Source organism: Pristis pectinata, chromosome 10, assembly GCF_009764475.1.
Source record: "Pristis pectinata isolate sPriPec2 chromosome 10, sPriPec2.1.pri, whole genome shotgun sequence".
NCBI lineage: Eukaryota > Metazoa > Chordata > Chondrichthyes > Rhinopristiformes > Pristidae > Pristis > Pristis pectinata.
Window position 1 is genome coordinate 41,375,715 of NC_067414.1, and position 21,466 is coordinate 41,397,180.

At 41.1% G+C, this 21,466-nt stretch overlaps 1 protein-coding gene across 1 annotated transcript in view; it reads left to right on the forward strand.

Annotated features, from left to right (window-relative positions):
- The window catches only part of LOC127575115 (amine sulfotransferase-like), a 45,667-nt gene that overhangs the window by 16,235 nt on the left and 7,966 nt on the right, over positions 1-21,466 (forward strand). The window contains exons 2-4 of the mRNA XM_052024780.1: positions 8,080-8,243; positions 11,631-11,833; positions 19,487-19,613. Of these exons, the coding sequence (XP_051880740.1) occupies positions 8,102-8,243; positions 11,631-11,833; positions 19,487-19,613 (472 nt within the window). The 5' untranslated portion in view covers positions 8,080-8,101. The remainder of the gene's footprint in view (positions 1-8,079; positions 8,244-11,630; positions 11,834-19,486; positions 19,614-21,466) is intronic.

A 21,466-nucleotide genomic window follows, 5' to 3' on the forward strand; every position in this document is an offset into this window, starting at 1 on the left:
TCTGGTGAAAGCTCAGTGTTGTTAAGTTGAGATGAGCTCTGCTGCATCTTCTGGAACATGGAAGAGCTAGCTGAAGGAATGATATTATTGTGACATACAACATTGGACTAATGAGTACAGATGCAGATATTTTGCCACAATCATGGAATTAAGGGATTCTGTCAACATTTTTTTGTATGTGAAAACAAGACTATGGCAAACTCGAGCAACTAAGCATTGCAAACAGAATAGAGTATCTTACATGAATTATTTGAAAGGTTGGTGATCTAGATGGATTGTTATGCCGTCCAATGTCTAATGGACCTTTCTGTACATGATACACGTTGAAGGAAAGAAATTCAATGGAAATTACCACTGCTGTTTCATTGATTTTGGCCTGAAGTGTGAGGAGGTATCTGCCTTTCTTTGTGCCTGCAATGGGGAAAGGATCAAAGTGATAGAAATGTGTATAACTACAATGAGAAGCTGTGAAAGTGAAGCAAAGATGCCTTTTATTCTTCAGAGGCTAAGATCCAATACTTAATAAACTTGATTTTGATCAAGTTTTATCACTGACATATGTCGCAAAATCTGTTGTTTTGTGGCAACAGTACAGTGCAAGACATAAAAATTACTAAAAGTTACAAAAATAAATAGTGCAAAAGAGCAATAACAAGGTAGTGTTCATGGACTGTTCAGAAGTCTGATGGTGGGGGAAAGAAGCTGTTCTTGAAACATTGAGTGTGGGTCTTCAGGCTCCTGTTTTGGGAGAATTAAGAGCACAAAGAACTTGTCTGTCTTAGCTGTACTTGACAAGTAACTGAGATGGTTTGTGATGACTTTGGTATTCAAGGTATAGAGGCCAAGGTTCACCTGAAGGAGAATATTACACCTCAGTTCATTTGAAGACTAACTTGTACTTGTAAAGAATGACGACCATAGGGAAACATATCAGTTAACCAGTTGAGTTTTCTGATAGGGCTGCTCCAATCATTCCTATAGATGGCACCATTTAGCATTTATGGGAATAATAATTAAGGGAAGCAATGTAGACAGATGCCCTTTAGCTTGAAGAACAAACTTGACATGCCATATGCTTACAGGCAGATTGAGTTGAACAAAGGTTCAAACGAATACTCAACGATAAATACTTGCTATGGATTCTCTTTCATTTGTCATTCGCATCATCTCTGGACAATATGCAGCAGACAGTGGATAATTTGATCCATGTCTATGAAGAGTCATAAGTTGTGTAATTGATACCTTGATCTCAAGCATGAGAGAGCAGGAACACAAGAATCTGGAAGGTGTACTTTGATTCCAAGAAATAGGAATATGTTTGAGGAAGCACATGCAATTTTGCTATCTTAGTAGTCTGTCTTAGCTATGAGATTGATGTTGAAGGGCCCTACCTAATTGAGGACAAGGTCAGAGCAAAGTTGGATGCAGCTAGTCTGGCCTAGTGTGGCTTCTCATACAAGGGTGGACGTTATAATTGGAATGCAGAGGCACTGAGTTGGCTACCATGTGAGCAAACATTACTATGTGAGGTTGCTAGGATAGACTCTGTTATAATGCAAGGGGTTGCAAGCAAAATATGTGACCACAACCTTTCATGGATATATAGATATCATAAATGTGATGGCACATTGTCACCAAATTACAGAAAAAGGGAGGATTTATGAATGACATGGCTCTTCTGGGGATTCAGAGCTTTTCCACTATGGGGGGAAAAGCAGCCATTCTGAAGTAGTTGCTTGAAGGACCTCCAGGTGCATCTTGTATCAAGCATGTTGTCAGAAGTCATGTCTGGTGGTCTGGATTTGAAGCTGGAAGTCATTGAAGGAAAGTAAGCTACGGCAAGAACATCGCAAGAGTAGTGCATCAAACTATGATTTGGGCTGAACAACGTTTGCAGGTCTGTTTGTGGGGGAAATGTTTATCATCATCGATCCTTGTTCAAAGTGGATAGAAGCAGTTGCTATAGGTATGTGTCCATCTCAAGCAGCAATTTCAAAGATCAGAATAGTCTTTGCTACATATTGTCTGTCATGAGGAACCCTGGAAGAACATGGTAGTAACTTCAGTTGTACTGAATTTGCCCAGTTCCTCAGAAGGAATGAAGTCAGTCCTACGCACAGCACTGCTACCTAGCCTCCAATGGTTCAGTGGAAAAGGCAGATCAGACTGAGCAAGACTGAAAAATATGAAAGGAAGTGAAATTGAGACAAGTTGCAGATTTCATAATGCACCACATAAAACCACAGGATAGACTCTGGTAGATTTACTGCTGACACACAGGTCAGAATGCATTTTGATTTCCTACAGCCAGAACTTGATTGCTCTTCAAAGCAGTTGATTTTGTATTTGTTCAATGAATCACACAATAACTCTGTTGCTAGGATGAATTGATTGCCCTGAACAAGGACCATTTGCAGTTTCTGGATGATTGCTACGTGAAGAAACATCGTCAAGACCACCTAAAAGCATTGGTGGATCTAAGGATATACTTAAGATGAACTTGGTCAGAGTGCAGAGATGGGCGTTAACAATTACGTCTGGAAGTAAAAGAGTGTCTGCTGTAATCATCAGTTTCATAGATGAGTATTTGCCAAGACCAAAATTTTTCTCACCATCTATTGAAAATGATGTAATGAAGAGAACACCCTCAAAAGGAAATGTTACTATCCAGTGATTCTGTCTCAGCACAGACTGAGGCGCATTGTTTGCAGAAGTGAGTTTGTAGAAAGAGAAATGGTAGTCAAGGTCTAAAGTTACTTTTTTTTGTATCCATTTCCATTCAAATTTAATGGGGAAGATTTGTGGTAATCATGTAAGGGCATTTTTAAAGAATGGTGAGAGCTTGTGTTGCAATCCTATTATTGTCAGTACCCTCTAGTGGAAGACCATACAAAATAAAAACGGCTTTGTACATAAAGCTTTCACATTTTGTTTAACTGCCTGAGTTGGTGAGTGAGTTTTTCTGTACTTGGTGCTTGAATACAATGAGCAATACATTGTATGTTAAGTGTAGCATTGGTTAAAGGCAACAAACCATAGCAGGTCTCCTGGGGAATTGGAGGTGTCTGTTGTGCCTACTCTCTCACCCTCCACTCCTTTGCTATTAATGCATTTTTGAGGGAGCTGGAGGGAGGTCTGCCTCCACTCTCATGTCTGCGATTCCTCCAAAAAATGTTCAGTCCTAGCTTTCTAACTTTGCAAGGTGCAGATGAAGTCACACCATTTACCAGGTAAAGTTAATCTTGTCAGAACTCCTGTCGAGAATATTGATCCACAGAATGGCTGGCGTTATCATTGGTGGTGGCCTATTCTCAGTAGGTCTGTTGGGTACTTGTTGAGTACTCTGGCCAAAATTCAGGCCTGGACCCCCTCTGCCAGAAAATCAAACCTGATATTAATAATCGCTGAAAGTTAATATACGAGGCCAATGATCAATGAAAGAAGACAGCAGTCTGTTGCAAGAGCAGAGATATCCTGCTCAAATTATAGAGAACCTAGGTGAAGCTGCATGTGGAATATCATCTGCAGGTCTGGCTTCCCTGCATCATAAAGGCTAAACATGTAATCGAGAGAGTGCAACAAAGGTTCACCAGGTTGATTCCTTGATGGCAGTGTTGACCTTTTGATTAAGTAGACTGGGTCTATGCTTCCCAGAATGAGAGGTGATCTCATTAAACATCGTGGCATTGACAGGGTAGATATGGGTATGACACTTCCCCTGACTGGTACTAGTTCCAGGAGTCACAGTAAGGAATTGGTTATTCAATACTGGGGTGACATGCAATGATTTCACCCAGAGGATAGTAAATCTTTGGAATTACTTAATCAAAATGGACCATAGGGGCTCAGTTGTCCTATATTTTGTAGCTGAAGAGACTTGTAGATTAAAGAGAGAGATCATGTATCACAACAGTCTCTGGGAGTGGAGCTTCTCCAGTCAAAGAATGGCTGAGTTGAAGAGTTCACACTCAGAGCTATAAGAAACATGGAGAAGCGACCACGGATAATCAGTGCTGCATGATAAAACAGATTGAGTGTGTTATTTGCCTGGAAGTGTTGTCAGTGATGAGCAACAGTATTCAAGGTACAGATTGAGAGATTTTTGGATGTTAAGGCAATCAAGTGACCTTGGGTCAGTGCAGGAAAGTGGTAGAGCAGGCACAATGGCCTACTCTATTATTATGATGCTGACTAGTTTGTCTCTGCTTTGGTTGTTGATGAAGATCAGAATTTGCATTTGGCTTCAAGTTTGACTGATTGAAAGGGATATGCTAAATATTGCCATTTTGGTTTCTGTGTGGGACACAGATTAGAATTAATCACTCCAGGAAATGGCAAGCAGAATATTAATATTGATGATAGCAGATTGGTGTAAATATCTGTGGTGTCAGGCATTTCTGACAGTGTGTCCCTTTGTACTCTGGCTGCATCACTTGGAATAATCTTTTGAAGATGGTTTTGTATGATGTGGTATTTGTTTGTGGATGGGCAGTGGTGGTGGGGTGGTTCAGTGGAGAGGAGGTATGGATTTGGTGGTGATAATAATATTAGTCAGTTTGCTGAAGCTTTCTTGCATGAAGTTGTTAGCTGTTGCAGGTTTCATAAGTAAATTAATACCACTGAGAAAACAAGTGTCTTACGAGTTGGCCAAGAGCTCATGTAATTCTTTGCACTCCTCCTGAAAAGAATGACTTGTATGGAATAGAAGTTATTCTTGTTTTTAAATACTGGATGTCTTTATGTACTGTGAAACCTACACTTCTACCAGAGCAATCACTGAAAGTACAACTTGCATCCATGAAGTGCTTCCAGCATGTTGACCAGATACGTTTGTATGCAAAGGCTGACTGATCATCGTTGTGTGCTTCACTGTTAAAATCTGGACACTAAGTCTGACCACCTGCTGGGAGCAGCAGGACAAACTTGTAGAAGAGGTAATTGTGAAAGCACCATTAAGACCATTTGAGCTTGGCACGTTCAGTTTCCCCTGAATCAAGACACCTTATTGGAAGTTCTTCCACTTTCCTTCAAAGAAACACACTGAACCTGAACATTTGCAGTAACTGCACAGTTCTACCATGCACCTTTCTGATTTGAGCTTTGTATCACGGGTTGTATTTGGATAAAATAAATCCTCATGAAAAATGTTGCCATTGTATCAATATCTCTCCAAGATACTGGAGGAGACCCAGTAAATTAAACCAACAAAATGTTTCATTAGGCCAAAGAACACGAGGCCAGAGCATTTCTATGTGACTACTTCCAGCCAGGCGGCCAGTTCAGTACACATAATTAACTTGGACAGGTGCAAAGTAATGCATTTTGGGAAGTTAAACCAGAGTAAGATGTACACTGTGAATGACAGAGCCCTGGGGAGCATTGTAGAACAGACAGACCTAGGGGTGCAAGTACATGGTTCCCTGAAAGTGGTAACACATGTGGACAATATGGTGAAGAAGGCATATGGCATGTTTGCCTTCATTGGTCAGGGCATTGAATACAAAAGCTAGGACATCATGTTACAGCTGTACAAAGCATTGGTGAGGCATTTTATATATAGACAGCAGTTTGTCAAATGGTACAGTTGTAAAGGTATACACCTAATATTACATAAGCTTTTGCCATCTGAAATTATTTTGAAACTGTACAGAATGGACAGTCAACTTTTGAGAAGTGGGTCATTTAAGAGCCAGTTGAATGCAGCAATTGAAAGTGTGGTGATGGACCCTCCTTGATCTGGAGGGATGAGAACAAATTGTCCAAATCAGAAGGGTTTTTCAATATATTTCACCACCCGTGTATTGTTGGCAAGGCCAGCATTTATTGCCTATCCCTAATTTATCCTTGAGGAGGCCCTTTATCAGTAAGTAACTAGCAACTTTGGGGGTGAACTTGCCCTATGAAGACTGAACTCTTTCAGATCCTCTGCATTATGGTTGCCTCTACAATACCAGGTTGAGAATTAAGATTGACTTTACCTTGTGTTGCTATTTGCCCTAAATGGAACAGTCTTTGATTCCACTGAGACATCCATGGAGATAATTGTAAATGCATTTCCATCAGGATTTCCCCCATCTGCCCATAAAGGAAGACTGTTGTCCTGTCATGGTATTTGAGTTCTAACACAATCTTTTGAAAGAACCAATTAAAAAGTTAGAAATCTACTTATTTAACCATGAATGGATCAGATGCAAGTCATTCTTCTTGGCTATCTTTTGGCCCAAAACCTGGAGGATACTGTTAAGTAGTATTTATGCTGCTTTTATGCAGGAGGAAATTCCAAAAGCACTTGGCAACAGAACAATCAGGTGAAAATAATCTGTTAAGAAAATTATATGTTAAGAAAGCTATATGTGAGTCTTGCAAGAACAAAAGTGGAGAGATTTAGGTAGGGAGTACTAGAGCTTGGGCAGTAGATGACTGTTGTCCGAGGAACATTGGTGAGAGATAACCTACTTAACAAATAAAAGCAGAGCTAGACCATTCAGACCCCATGCTTGTCTTTCCCATTTAGTAGGATCATATGTTTTTTTTAAATCAACCATCACTTTCCTTCTCTAAACCTATATGCCTTTCCTTAATATTAAAACTAATTTTTGTCTCAGTTGTTGGCCTCTTAAGCAGAAATTTCCAAAATTCACTGCCCTCTAGGTGATGAAATGACTTCTCACCTTTGTTGTAAACAACTGACCTCTTATTTTGGGACTGTGACTCTTGCTTCCAGATAGCCCAACATGGGATAATACCATCTCAGTGTCTAACCTGTCAAGACACAAAAATAGTGTTTTTTAAATGAGATCCCCTCTCATTCTTCTAAACTTTAGAGAGTATAGGTCCTTGGAGGACAAACCACTCCCCATCACGGGAATCAATCTGGTGAACCTTCGTTACATTGAAAGTTATCTATTGCAAGTTATCTTCAAGAGTTGAGACCAGATATGTACACAATGAGTCCCAAAAGGGAGTTAAATAATTATAGGTCTTTATTTTTGTGCCAAAACCCTCTCGCATATAAGCCAACACACCATTTTCCTTGCTCGTTGCTTTTTAAATGTGCATGTTAATTTTAAATAATTAATGTACAAGGACACCTTGGCTCCTCTGACCACCAACACCTTTCGATCTCTGTCCATTTTAGAAAGTATTCCATCTTTCTTCTACCAAAGTGGATGATTTCCTATTATTCTACTTTATATCTGCCATGTTCTTGGCCATTCACTTGGTATGTCCATAGCTCTAAGAAGCCTCTGCCAATAGATTTGTCAAACGTAATTTCCCTTTTCATGAATCGTTTAAAATCTGTCCAGTTCTATTTTTATTTTAATAAATTCTGGCATTTTCCCTACCACTGAAGGGTTAACCAATCTGTTGATCCCTTTCCTCCCTCCTTCCTTCCTTAAATAGTTTGACGATTTTGCTTCTGTTTTTATAAATAGGATATTGATGTGGAATTGGATGAGCATGCCAGAGGTTTGGATGAGCATAGTTCATGGAACATGGGAACCTGGTCAGGATAGTGTTATTGAAGATAAAAATGTGTCCACCATGTGAGATAAAGTAACATTGACTTCAACTACATTTCAGAAGTGGAGTTCAGAGTGAATTTGGCACACACAAGGGTTGTGTTTTATCCTTTGAAGCTCCTGAAAGCAACCAATTACTCTGTTAAGGATTTGGCATTGGATGCTCATTCGGGGGTCAATTAAGAAGCAGAGTTTGTGAGCAGTCTGTGACTAAGGAAGGAAACGACTTTACATTCTGTTGAGGAATAACTTCAATATCAAAAAACAAACTTCTGGAAGAACTTAGTGGGTCAGGCAGCATTTGTGGAGGGAAATGCAAATCAGCTTTTCTGGTCAAGACCCTTTATCTGGACCCGACATGTTAACGGTCCATTTCCTTCCACAGATGCTGCCTGACCTGCTGAGTTCTTCCAGCAGTTTGTATTTTGCGCCAGATTCTAGCATCTGCAGTCTCTCGTGTCTTTAATAACTTAAATACAACTTGTATTGTTATAATTTTTTATCTGATTCAAAATCTGACAATTGGATGAGTATTTTTGCTGTTTGTCTTTTATAGCTTTCTCAATTGTGCAAAAAAAATGTCCATGGATGATGATTACTATTTTCAGTACAAAGGCTGTAACTTTGTTGCATCTATCTACAAAAAAGACTACTTGGAGCAACTGGAACATATTGAAATACGGGATTCGGATGTCTTCATTATGACATACCCTAAATCTGGTAAGAAACTTCTGGGTAATTTCTGAAAGTACTCAAGCACCAGGTTTCTGTTGGCACTGATCTACCCTCCACCCCTGCCACCAACATACAAGGGATTTTGTTTTAAGCTACCTCTTCCCTGGCTCTGTGGGCACTGGTTTAAAAACTATACACCTGCCTTGGTATTCTGCTCTTTAGCATCAAATATTTCTCGGCAACAGAGTTGATAATTTAATGACCAATATGAAAAAAAAATTGCATCAAATCATTTGAGAAATTGAGGCAGATAATCAAAAGATTGGTCAAACATTTAATACTTCTTTTTAAAAAAAAGGTAGAAAAATTGAAGGAGGTAATTGGTCTATCATTGGTGGTTGTCCCTTCAATTCCTGGGATCTTGGCAACTGAAAGGGTGACCATCAATGATGGACCAATGAAATTTGAGAATGGCCAGGAAGCCAAAATTGGGACACAGAAATGGAGCAACAAAGTCAATAAGGGATTTTGAAAACTAGGATGAAAATTTTAAAATTCGAGGTTTTGTGTAACTAGGGTAGGCACAGAAGTTGTACTGTGACTTAGATTATACGGTGCAAGTTTAGAGCTTGGAATGGGAGAAGCTAAGAGGCTGTTGGAAGAGTATGGGTTTCTTCAGCTGATAAGCTGAGGCAGGGGTGGAGTTTGATGTTAGAGAGGTGACAGACGGTGGTTTCATTGATATGGAATGAATAAGTAGTCCATAGCCTACTTCTGTCACATGTTACTCTTCGTTCACACAAACTGATTCAGCTTCAAGTAGTTGACAGGAAGTTGGATGGTGTAAGAGGATTGGGAATGGGGTTTGGGACAGATCAAAAGGTGCTTCAGTCTTTCCAGTGTTTATCTGTAAAAGACTTTTACTCTTCTCATATGCCTGATGAGAAGTTAGTTAGAATGGTTTGCAGATGAAGTCTAGAGGGTTGATGGGGAGGTAGGACTGGATGTCATGCAGAAACTATCACCTATTGGAAGTTGATGTTGAGGCTCGGTATATAGATGTGAAATAGGAGGATAGATCCCTATGGATGACAGAAGTAATGTTGACAGAAGTAATGTTGCCAGAATGTGAAGGGAGACCATTGCAGCTGATTCTTGGGCTAGGTTGGGATAGATGAGAATATACAGTTCCACTCAGCAGGACATAGTGTAGAAGAAGATGGAATGGTCAACCACATAAGATGTATTGAGAAGGATGTGGCCAGATAGTCTACTTTGCCAGTTAAATAGCACATTAATATGTGACTCAATGGGGACAGTTTTTTGATAAATGGCAAGAGTGGAATTCTGTAGAATTTAAACATGATTTTTGTTTGGAATGTTTGGCAGGGAATTTTGACATAGAACAATGGTTTTCAAGGCAGATGGGTCAAGGATTGGTTGAGGATGGCAGGCTTGAAGGAGAGGGAGTTGGTGCTTGAGGTGAGAGAACTATATTTGCTAATGACAGAGCCAAGAGAAGAAGATGGGTGATCAATGGTTAAGGGAGGGGTTGAGGGAGTCTGAATTGGGGCTTCAGAGCAAGATGAGCTTGGAGAAGATGTAGGGGCTCAAATTTTCTGCCATGTCCATCCAAGTCCACCTCCCCTAAATATTTATCTCCCTGAGGTATACACAAGTGGAATTGGGATTGGAAAGGAAGGTACTGCGGAGTACAATTATAATGAAGTAATCAAAGATTTGTGGTTATGAATAGCAAGGCCATGTGAGATGGCAAATGCCATAAATATGGTTGGAATTAATTGGAGTAACTAAAGGAAGAAAAATAACTCCCAAGAGAGCAGCATGATTTAAGATAAAGTTCAAATTGCTGAGAATGAACATTATTTAGTAGAGAGGCTGAAGGAGAAAAACATTTAAGGTACCTCAGTAAGGAATTGTTTTGTGTGGTGTTTGGGTTGGTGGTAGAAGACAAAATGTTGGAATGTGATACTTAGAGAGAAGTGCCATAGAGTAGATGTATAAACTTGAAAGCTAATCCAATTTCAAGGAATATTTTTGATACTTGACACAACTAGTGCCAAGTGCATGTGGCCAATGCTCCTATATTTTTTTTTGCTAAAAATCTAAGTCATTCCCTTTAATTCAGAATCTTGGTGTTTTTACTTAGGTAAATTATTTGTTTCGAAGAGCGAAGGGTATGACATTACCTTCCCAGTATCTATGTTGGTTATTTTTTTTGAGTTCAGGGGAATTCACTTCCATGAATGTGCACTGCATGTTCTCATAATGATCATTGTCATTTGGGAAGGTGTTGAATGAACACTTTAATTGACTGCAGCATAGGTTCTAAACTGCCACAAGTTTGTTATGGTAACTCTGACCCTGACTTGTTGATTCATTTTTATTTTCTCAATCCATGGTATGATTTTCTGCATCCTTTTTATAATGTTGGGAGGCAAATAATTTAAAATTTACTGGGGTAACAAGAGGTCCCGAAGTAAAATTGGTTGAAGCTTGGATTTCATTGAGTCCTACAACTGTAATCTAAGGCTTTCTCCGTATCATCGCATTCTGGTTTCCATTGTAAAACAGTTGACAACTTCAGCTACCAACTGCAGGCCCCATTTTAAGTTTCCCATTTTTGAGACCATTGTCACCTCCTAAAACTAAATGTGGTCATTTAAAATTGGTCCATTTGTGTTTATAAATGAAGAAAAGTGCTGCATAAGAGGTGTAGGTTGCATGCTGCAATGTCTGAAGACGGCAACAACATTCAATAAGACCATGGCTCAACTCTACCTCCTAATTTAATTTTTCTATTCATATAGACTTCAATAGGCACTTAAATATCCTCCAACAGTAGGTAATTCTAAACATTCACAGTCCTTGAGCACAGATTTTTCACCTCCACCACAAGCAGCCAAACTGCTTCCATTCCTACTCTGCCACCACTCCATCCCTCCACCATTCCAGCTCCTTTTGAGACTGCTTTCAGTTGTAGATTCTTCAGTTAAAGGGATCAGCCCCTCCACTTGCACCCTGTCAATCTCTCTCAATATCTCATCTCCATTAATTTGCACACAATTTTTCCATACTCCATTTTCAGCCCATTCCCCTCCATATCCCCTATTGGGAACATTTGTGGAAAGAGAAGTGGTTAACGTCTCGTAATCTGAGACCCTTTTATCAGAATAGATCAAGTTTTGATGAAAGGTCTCAGATCTGAAACACTAAATGTTTCTTTTTCCATAGGTACTGTTTAACCTGCTTAGTTTTTCCAGCATATTTTTCCTTCAGATTTCTAACATCTGCAGATTTTTTGATTCTCCTTATGGGAGTTAGTTTTCCCACCACTGAAATGTGATACAAGGTGTATGATGAGCGATCTTGTGTATCTTTTTCTCATTGCTGTTCTCTCCTGCACACCAGGTACCATATGGATGCAACATATAATGAGTTTAATTTATTCTGATGGTGATATAGCTGCTGTAGAGAGTAAACCAGCACTGGCACGTGTTCCTTGGATTGAAGTGCACAGCACAAATTTTTCAGCACGCCCATCGCCTCGACTGAATGCCAGTCATTTGCCCTACCATCTAGTTCCTAAAGCTTTGAAGGAAAAGAAAGGAAAAGTAAGATTGTTTGTTTGTTTCTACTATGATTTATTGGATAACATGCCCAAATTTTAATCACTCCAACTACATGCATGCCCCTTCATATCCATCAGCTCTGGAATCTGTCACTAAGCCTCTCCAGCTCGATGCCTATTTCCTCCCTTCTTACTACTTTGACTGATCATCATCTTCTGGGGCATTGCCTTGTGTGTCCTAGCATTTCATTACGTCAAATACTGTTTGATCATTCCTATGAAGCATCTTGTTACTTGTAGGAAATGAAAGGTACTGCATAAATGTAAGTTGTTGTAGCTGCTAAATCAGTACAACTGGAGTCAGGAATTCATTCTGCCAGATTCCTCCATATACTTGTAGTGTTTGATTTTCTTTTCTATGATTAGTAGCAGATATTTAATGTATGAAAACAGCAAATGTGTATCACCCAGTCAGAAAACCAATCCGATTTCAAAACAATATATAGTGTCAGACTACATATGTTGAATGTGATACTCTAATGGAACCTTTGCAGTATTAAAAATGATCAATCCTTGCAAAAAAATGTTTATGTAATTGGAATTTAATCACAAATTACAATTTGAAGAACCTATCTAAATCTATATTGTTTAAGTCTTTACATTTGCATGAAGGTACAAGGGGTGAATCTTGGAGCAACTATGGGATTTCAGCTGCTGTGTATTCTTTAATTTATCTCTCCCCAAAAGCAAATTAGAGGTTTTAATCTGATTATATTTGTTTTGTAGTTGCTGAGAAAAAGAATGTTACTTTGATTTGGATTGTGTTGGAGTGTGCAAGTTACACTTGTTTATGATTTGAGTCTGAGAGCAAAACTGACTTTGAAATGCAGTGTGTCTAGGACCTTTGGGGGGGTGCGGGGAGGGGGAACAGTGCATAACTTTTCATTGTGGAAATTAGATATTAAAGGGATTAAAGAATTGAAAAATAACTAGAGGCACGGTAGTGTAGTGGTTAGCATAACGCTTTACAGTGCCAGCAACCCAGGTTCAATTCTGGCCACTGTCTGTAAGGAGTTTGTACGTTCTCCCCATATCTGCGTGGGTTTCCTTTGGGTGCTCCGGTTTCCTCCCACATTCCAAAGACATACTGGTTAAGAAGTTGTGGGCATGCTACGTTGGCGCCAGAAGGTTGGTGACACTTGCGAACTGCCCCCAGAACGCTCTACACAAAAGATGCATTTCACTGTGTGTTTTGATGTACGTGTGACTAATAAAGATATCTTAGAAGAGGGACTGACTGTGATTTGACCTCCGTGTTTAAAATCTGGTACGGAGATACATAAGGAAGGATGTTTGGTTTCAAGGGGAAGGTGATGAAAGAGATGGGGGGGGACGGGGGGAAGAAAATGAAGCACCCATGAGGGTGATGGTAGATTGTTGTTTTTGTGATTGGATGCCTGTGACTAGGGGTGTTCTGCAGGGGTTGGTGCTGGGGCCCTTGCTGTTTGTCATGTGCATGAATGATGTGGATGTAGGTGCATCTTCAGTAAATTTCCAGATTACACTAAGATGGATGAAGTTCTTGACAGTGTGGGGGGTAATCTTAGGCTGCTGGAGGATAGTGATGTAATGGTGAAATGGCAAATGAGGTTTAATTCTGATAATTGTGAAACGATGCATTTTGGTAGTACTAATAAGGCTGGGACATATACCATGAATGGTAAGGTCGTAGTGACTATTGACTAAATGAGTGACCTTGGTGTGCAAGTCAAAAGGTTCTTGAGGGTGGTAGTGCAGGTAGATGACATGGTTAGGAAGGTATCAGTCAGGGCACTGAATGCAGGAGCAATGGAGGTTATGTTCCTACTTTATAAAATGTGGGTCAGACGTTAGCTTGAGTATTGCATGAAGTTCTGGTCACCACACTGGAAAGATGTGATGGTGCTGGAGAGGGTGTAGAAGAAGATTCACCAGGATGTTGCCTGGGAAGGAGCATTTTAGTTATGAGAAGAGATTGGAGAGGCTAGGTCTCTTTTTCTTGGAGTGAGGGAGGTTAAGAGGGGACATGATTGAGGTACAAAAAATACATTGGGTAGTCTGCAGGAATCTTTTCCCTTTGTCAGAGGTGAATAAAACTAGAGGACATAAATATAAGGTAACAGGTAAGAGACTTAGAGGGGAACTGAAGGGGTCCTTCTTCACCCAAAGATTAGCGAGTACCTGCAATGCACTGCCTGGAAAAGCAGAGGAAGCAAAGTCACTAACAGCATTTACAGTAAGAGGTGTCTAGATGAACACTTGAACTGCCTAGGCACTGAAGGCTATTAGGCCAAGTGCTGAAAGATGATATTAATACAGATGGGTGCCCATTGGTCAACATGGACACGGTGGGCCAAATGCCCTGTGTAACAAAAATATTTTAAAATTCATTCCTTATTCTTTCCTGATTCAGCAACAAGAGGTATTCGCAAACAAAGGAGGCACTGTACACATGTTAACAGTTATAGAAACTACTTTATGAAACTATTTTATGAAAAATATAATAAACAAAGGAAGAAGAATACTTAATGATTCCATATGGGTAATAAATCATACGATATAGGGGAGGCCTGGCACTGCAGTCGCCTAACCTCTCACTTAAGGTAGTAAGCTAAAATAAAATACACTACAAGCACAATTAATATTACAGTTACAGCAAGATGCATGCTGGAGGGTTTTCACATCGGAGGATGTCTCCTGTTTCTTATTGGGGCATGAATCCTGTGTTCTCTTCCTACATATCCAGATGGTATTCTCTGCCCGGAGGGGAGACAATGTTGTTGATAAGATTACATCCAGCACTCCACTCACTTCACCTAAAAGAAAACAAAGCATCTGGTATTATCAGTTTTGCAGAGATTTGGGGATTACTCTTGTTTTGTCAATTTTTCCCTGTTTAAACACAGGATGGTCTTGACCTTGTACTGATACCCAGTAAATGTTACCGTCTCCGTCTGCTACAATCTCCCCCTTGCAAGCCGGTGAATTTGGCATGTGCACCCATACTTTCCCACCCACTGTGGGAGCCCTTTCTTCAGTGCCTGCTTCCTCCTCAGGTTCTGGGCTACACTTGATCATTCTGGTCATGTGATCCTTGGGGTAAGGGTCTGTTATTCAGGTTGTACAAAGCTTGATTCAGCACAGCCAGCCACCCCTGTAGGGTGTGGGTTGGTGTTAACAGACAGATTTGTTGCTTCAAAAGTCCATTCATCCTCTCAATCAACCCTGATGCTTGGGGGTAATAGGGTATGTGATACACCCAATAAATGCCTTTGCTGGCAGCCCAGTCTTTTACAGCTTGTCCTGAGAAATGAGACCCATTATCTGATTTGTATCTCCTGTGGCTCCCCATAAGAACTGATTCACTTCTGCAATCCCTTCAGAGTCTGGTCCTGATCAGCTTTTGTACAAGGAATTGCCATCAGAAGTCCCTAATAGGTGTTGCCCATAGTGGTATTGGTATTGGTTTATTATTGTCACTTGTACAGTGAAAAACTTGTCTTGTATACTGTTCGTACAGTGCGCTGAGTTAGTACAGAGTGCATTGAGGTAATGATTATAGTAAAAGCAATGAGTAGATCTGCAGAGAGCAGCTTGTATCGAGTCACCACGCTCCAGCGCCATCTTGCAGCAAGTATTTAAATTGTTGCTGCTGTGACAGGGGTCCAATGTAATTGATCTACCATATCTGGATGAAACCAGTCCCCCTTTTAATGTGGTCAGCTGGTCTTACAGGGAGAGTTCTCCTTTTAACCTGCTGACAAACATCGCATACAGTGACAACTTCCTTAGTCATGTCCACTGGTAATCGTATACCTTGTTGCTTAGCCCGTTCAATGGTACCACGCACGCCCAGATGGCCAGCCATGTTATGTGCCCATTGTCCCATCGCATGGGATTCGGGGGTGTTTATACCTGAACTAGCTGGTCCACTGGATTATTAAAGATGGTGGACAGAGAGGAGTCTTTCTGGTGGGTGTCTATGTGGAAAACAGATCTTCATTCATTGGGCTGCCTCCCAGATCTGTTCCCAGTGTGTCCGCCCCCACAGGCGCTTTCCTTGTATCTGCCAGTTCCTCTTCTGCCACCCTATCATCCACATGGCTGTCCCATTCGCCACTGCCCAGGAGTCTGTGTGTATGTACAGCTGATCTGCTTTGTGCTACAGTGGCAGGGTGACTGCCACCGGTTCAGCCGGCCCGCTGCAACCACCCTCTCCCTACTGCTGCAGCAGGACTGTTCCTGTGACTGGGTCCAGAGCAGCAGCAGCTCTCCACCCCTGTACACCAGCTCTCCAGCGGCTGGAGCCGTCCGTAAACCAGGTGCGGCGTTTGTCTGCTTTGGGCACCTGTTTGTATGGCACTCACCACATAACAGGTGAGGGAGGCACTGGGATGGGAGGGTCGAGGGTCACTGTTCACTCATTCACAGCTACATGGGCTACATGTTCGTGTAATTTACTGACTCCCTCTGGACCCTTACTTACTCGTTCTGCAATCTACTGCTTCCACTTCACAACAGAGGCTTGCTGTGCCCTCCCCACCCTGCTGGCAGAGCTCTCCGAGAGCACCCACGTCATAATGGGGAGGGCGGGTCTCATGGTAACCCTCTGTGGAGGCTTCTGTCTCCACTAATGCCCAAGAGCAGGCTAGCGGTTGTCTTTCAAAGGGTGTGTATCATTCAGCTGCATTGGGCAGGGTACGGGACCTGAATCGCAGGGGAGTGTTCACTCCATTCTGTTTTTGCCATAAACTCCATACAGCAGTGTTGTGGTGTATGGATACCTGTAACTCAAATGGCAGCCCGGGTAAATGAGGGGCCAGGGGCAGGGCCTGAGCCACTGCTTCCTTGGCAGCCTCGAATGCTTGTTGTTGCTCTGGACCCCATTCAAAAGCTGCCTTTTTTCTATTTACAGTGTATAGAGGTCGTAGCAGGACAGTTAGGTGTGGTATGTGCTGCCTCCAGTAGCCCAATAGCCCCACAAACCTTTGTGTCTCTTGCTTATTGGTGGGGGTAGCCATTTCAGCTATCTTGTTTCATTCTTTATCCTGGATTACTCGATGTCCTGAGACCCACTGGATACCCAGGAACTGGACTGTCTGACTTGGCCCCTGTACCTTCTGTGGATTAACCACTCATCCTCTGTCCCTCATGTGGCTTACCAGCACGTCCAGGGCTTTGGCTACCTCCTATCTGGTGTCATCGATATAGTGGGCTGCCTGTATATCAGGTGAGAGAGTACATTCATCGAGGTCCTAGGCTATCAGTCCGTGACACAGGGTAGGACTATGTACGTGCCCCTGAGGTAACCTGGTGAAGGTGTACTGCCTGCCTTCCCATGTGAAGTCAAATTGATCCTGTGACTGTGGCGACAGGAGGATGGAAAAGAATGCGTTGACCGGATCTATCACGGTGTACTATTTCTTGTCTCCCGGTGACATTCTTTCAACTAAAGTCACTATGTCCGGGACAGCAGCAGTTGACAGAGAGGTGTGTTTATTTAGCTGACGATAATCAACTGTCATCCACCAGCTGCCGTCTGATTTCCTCACAGGCCAAACAGGACTGTTATACTCTGAGGTTGCATGCCTGATCACGCCTTGTTTTAATAACTGTGCTACAGTGACAACTCTCCAGCATGCATCATGCCGTAACTGTAATATTAATTGTTTTTGTAGTGCAGTTTATTTTAGTTTACTGCCTTAAGCGAGAGGTTAGGAGACTGCAGCACCAGGCCTCCCCTATATCACATGCTTTACTACCCATATGGAATTCGCATTAATAATAACCCCACTGTTTAACATTTATATTATAATCGATTTGTATTTAATACAGTGTTTTATTTTTCCTTTTTTAACGTACTAATGAGTAATCAAGGGGTAGAGTGTAAGGAAAGAGTTAAACAAGCCAAAAGTCATTGGTCTCCTCCACGGTCAGAGGCACTGTGCCAGCACCTGTATCCCACAAGCAAGTTAACCATGAGGCAAAGCATTCCCCAGTCTTTTGCGCATATTTATCTTGCAGGGCCCCCTTTTCCTCAGCCTTCCACGCCCTGGTCGCTCTCTCCTCTTGTGTTGTCTGCCTGCCTCCCGGGGTTGTTGTAGTCTTGTGACTGTGGACTCTTGTGTAGAGACCCGCTCGAACCTCGGTGGGAGATCCTCGGGATCGTCACCATGACACGTGTCGGGGTCATACCATATATTGCCATCCCAGCTGTTAGGGTCCCAACCCTTAGTCATTAATGCCCTTACTCTGACGGGATCTGGATCATGATCCATCAGCCTTGCCCAGTCTTCCTGGCGTGCTTTAATCAGTTTGCAGGCCAGGGTGGTTTGACGGGTTTCAGCTTTATTGGCCCGCTCATGGGCTAACTTAGCTGATTCAGTTAAGGTGACATTTTGCTGTTCTAGGGTTACCACTTTCCCACTGAGGGTGGCTCTGCTGCCTGTTGCAATTCATGCTCCTTTTCCAAGGTGCACAGCAAGATCCAATAGGCTGCACCCTTACTCTCCCTCTGTTTGGGAAACCCTACCTTATTTAACAGTGTGGCTACTATACCCGGGATGTCACCACTCCTGCTTTCCACCTCTGCTCTCCAACACGTGGGTAAGCAACACGTAGACAATGTGTTGGCCACTGCTCCAAAACCACAGGTGTTATCTGTCCATCCCGGTGCCCTAAACTCAGTCCTGCCTGTGGGAACATCCTGTTGTTTGCGAAACATTGTGCTGAATCCTGCCAACTACCCCAATTTTGTAACGAAAAATATTTTAAAATTTGTTCCTTGTTCTTTCCTGATTCAGCAGCAGGAGATATTTGCAAACGAAGGAAGCACTGTACATGTGTTAAAGGTTATGGAAACTACTTTATTAGAATTATATGAAAAATAAAATACTGAAAGGAAGAAGAATACTTAACAAAATATAGAAGGAAGCAAAGTAATACTTATCAACCAATCAATGAACTGATCTATATAATGCTGGAGGGAACCTCAGGTGTCCGACAGCCTCTCACACAGCCTTCTGTCTGTGTCTTAGCACTGGTCACAACCCAGCCTAAGGGGGGGTCCCAATTTGCACAAAGAAGGTGCCCCCTTATATACCCGTCAAACTTAACATAACTTTTACACCAGTACTTTTCCATTCCTTAGTGGTACCAGCCTGTACCACCTTATTACTCACTGCCTTCGGCCTAAACAACGAATTTAGAAACGGAGACAACAGGTGTGCCAAGAAGAGAATATTCTTCACCAGTATCTAATCTCAAGGACGTGCATCTGTACTTTCGTAAACTCTCAAAACACTCCCACAGTCCGAGCTGATACCATTTTGTGTTACATGCTACTGCACGTACTAAGGAGGAATCAGAAATGACTTTTGGTTAATTTAACTTTTTCCTTACAGCCTGTTTGCAGGCTGTGTGACTGTGAGTCTGTGAAGCTCATTGTGTTGGTTAGAACAAAGTGATTTGGCAATTTGCAGTTAAAGGTGATTTGCACATTAATAAAACCAATTATTTGATTAGCAAATGAGCCCATATTAATAAAGAGCAATGTTAAACTATTTGCTGCAACGCTTAATTCATGTACTCTGTCATTTTTTATGTTTTGTATAATTTTAGTTGCTCTGCATTTCATGCTCTGGTTCTTTCCTTGTAGGTTATCTATGTTGCACGGAATCCTAAGGATGTCCTGGTCTCTTCTTATTATTTCCATATCCATTTTGCCCTGTATGAATCACCAAAGGATTTTCAAGACTTCTTTGAAAAATTCATTGATGGTAGAGGTAAATTTGTAAGCTTTATGCAATTGTCCATTTGTTCATCAAACCTCTCCCCTTCTGCATAGTTATAACCTGGTTTTATTATATTTAAGTAAATAACAGTGATGATGGGGGTGGTGAATGAAATTTAGAAAGTTAGAGAGAAGACAACACAATTGTGCAAAATAACAAAACAGTTATAATAACCAGTGTGTATGGAAGGGACAGTCTATATGAAAATGTATCTGCAAATAGATACAAAGCAGGGAAATGTAGTGCAAAAACAAAACTGAAGGCTCTTTACGAAAGCTGCATACATTCAGATAACATGATTGATGAATTAATAGATCATACCTGTTTATTTCTACTTGTGCTAACAGCCATTGCAGAGACGTGATTGCAGTGTGCCTGTGTGGTGAGAATTAAACATTCTAGGATACTTCAGAAGAGATAGGAAAAATGGAAAAGGTGTTTGGGAAGTCTACTTCTAATTTTCTTAATGTTCTTACATACAAGTCACTATTTCTCTGACTACTGATGTCCCTTTGTAAGATTATGACTGATTGACAACCAGAATGCACATCCCTTTCTCTTCTTCCCCCTCCCCCATTGCAATATTCTTCGAATGTAAAAAATTCTATCAATTTCAGCCTTGAATATATTCAATGCCTGAGCACCCACTGGTTCTTCCTACCTCTTTGCAAACTAATTATTATTATGTCCAGTAATGTATGCACATTTGGCCTTTCCAGTCAGGTACATGAATCAATCAGAGATCCTGTTTCATATTTGGATGACATCAGGTTTCCAAACCAATATATTTTTAATATGCCAGTTATTTCAATGAAATAAATTGATACCTCTAATACACTTCTGTGCTAAACATAAATTTTACTAATGCACATTAACAAACTCCATTTAAAAATAATGTTCTATATAATTTGTGCCATTAACTAATCAAAACTTTTACTCCTAGTTTTGCAAACTTTTTGCTTCTTGATAACAAAAAGTGATAAACATTTTTGACAAACATTTTGCTTCTTGACAACATCCACCGCTTGTGAGTTGGGGTTCTAATGTTGTTAAGCAGTCTAACCAGGCTGAATTTTCTTCCACTGTAATATAATGGACCAAAACAGCCATGCTGCTTTAACGTGGCTGCCTCATAGTTCCAGGGACCCAGGTTCAATCCTGACCTCCATGGTTGCCTTTGTGGAGTTTGCATGTTCTCCCCATGACTCTCACAAATACAGAAGCAGTGAACTATTGATTTGGTTTTTGATGGCAACTTCCAGGTGGGGTTCCCATATTGGACTCCATGTGATAAATAAACTTCTTGAATTCCCAGCTGTTACTGGATAATCCTGACCACTCAGCCTGCACCAGTTGGACTTGCTCAGGAAAACCATTCATTTGAATGGAGTGGAACAGTTGTGAAGTAGTTTACATCTTTGTAATTGCTTGCATTAATGTTTTAGTTTTTAATTTTAGTTGGTTTTAATTGTTTTTGAATGGCTTTGAATGTAGGGTATATACAGAAGTAGTCATAATATTTGACACCCAAAAATCTGGGGGATATGGCTTGTTACAACCTGACCATAAGATGGCATTAATTAATACAAGCAGGTCATTATCATTTTGTGTCCATACTATGCTAGAACATCAGCTTGGGATATGTTTAAAAAAATAAGAATTACTTCCTTCCTGCTATATCAGTGGCAAGTGTCAATCACCAAAGACAAGTTCTGGGCCACTGTGAAAACTATTAATGTTGCAGCAGAAGTTAATTTTTAAGTGGGTGGCAGAGTCATCCTCGTGTCTGGGACATTCAGTTCACCAGTGGGTGTTCCCTTCCTCGGCCATTCTATGAAACTGAA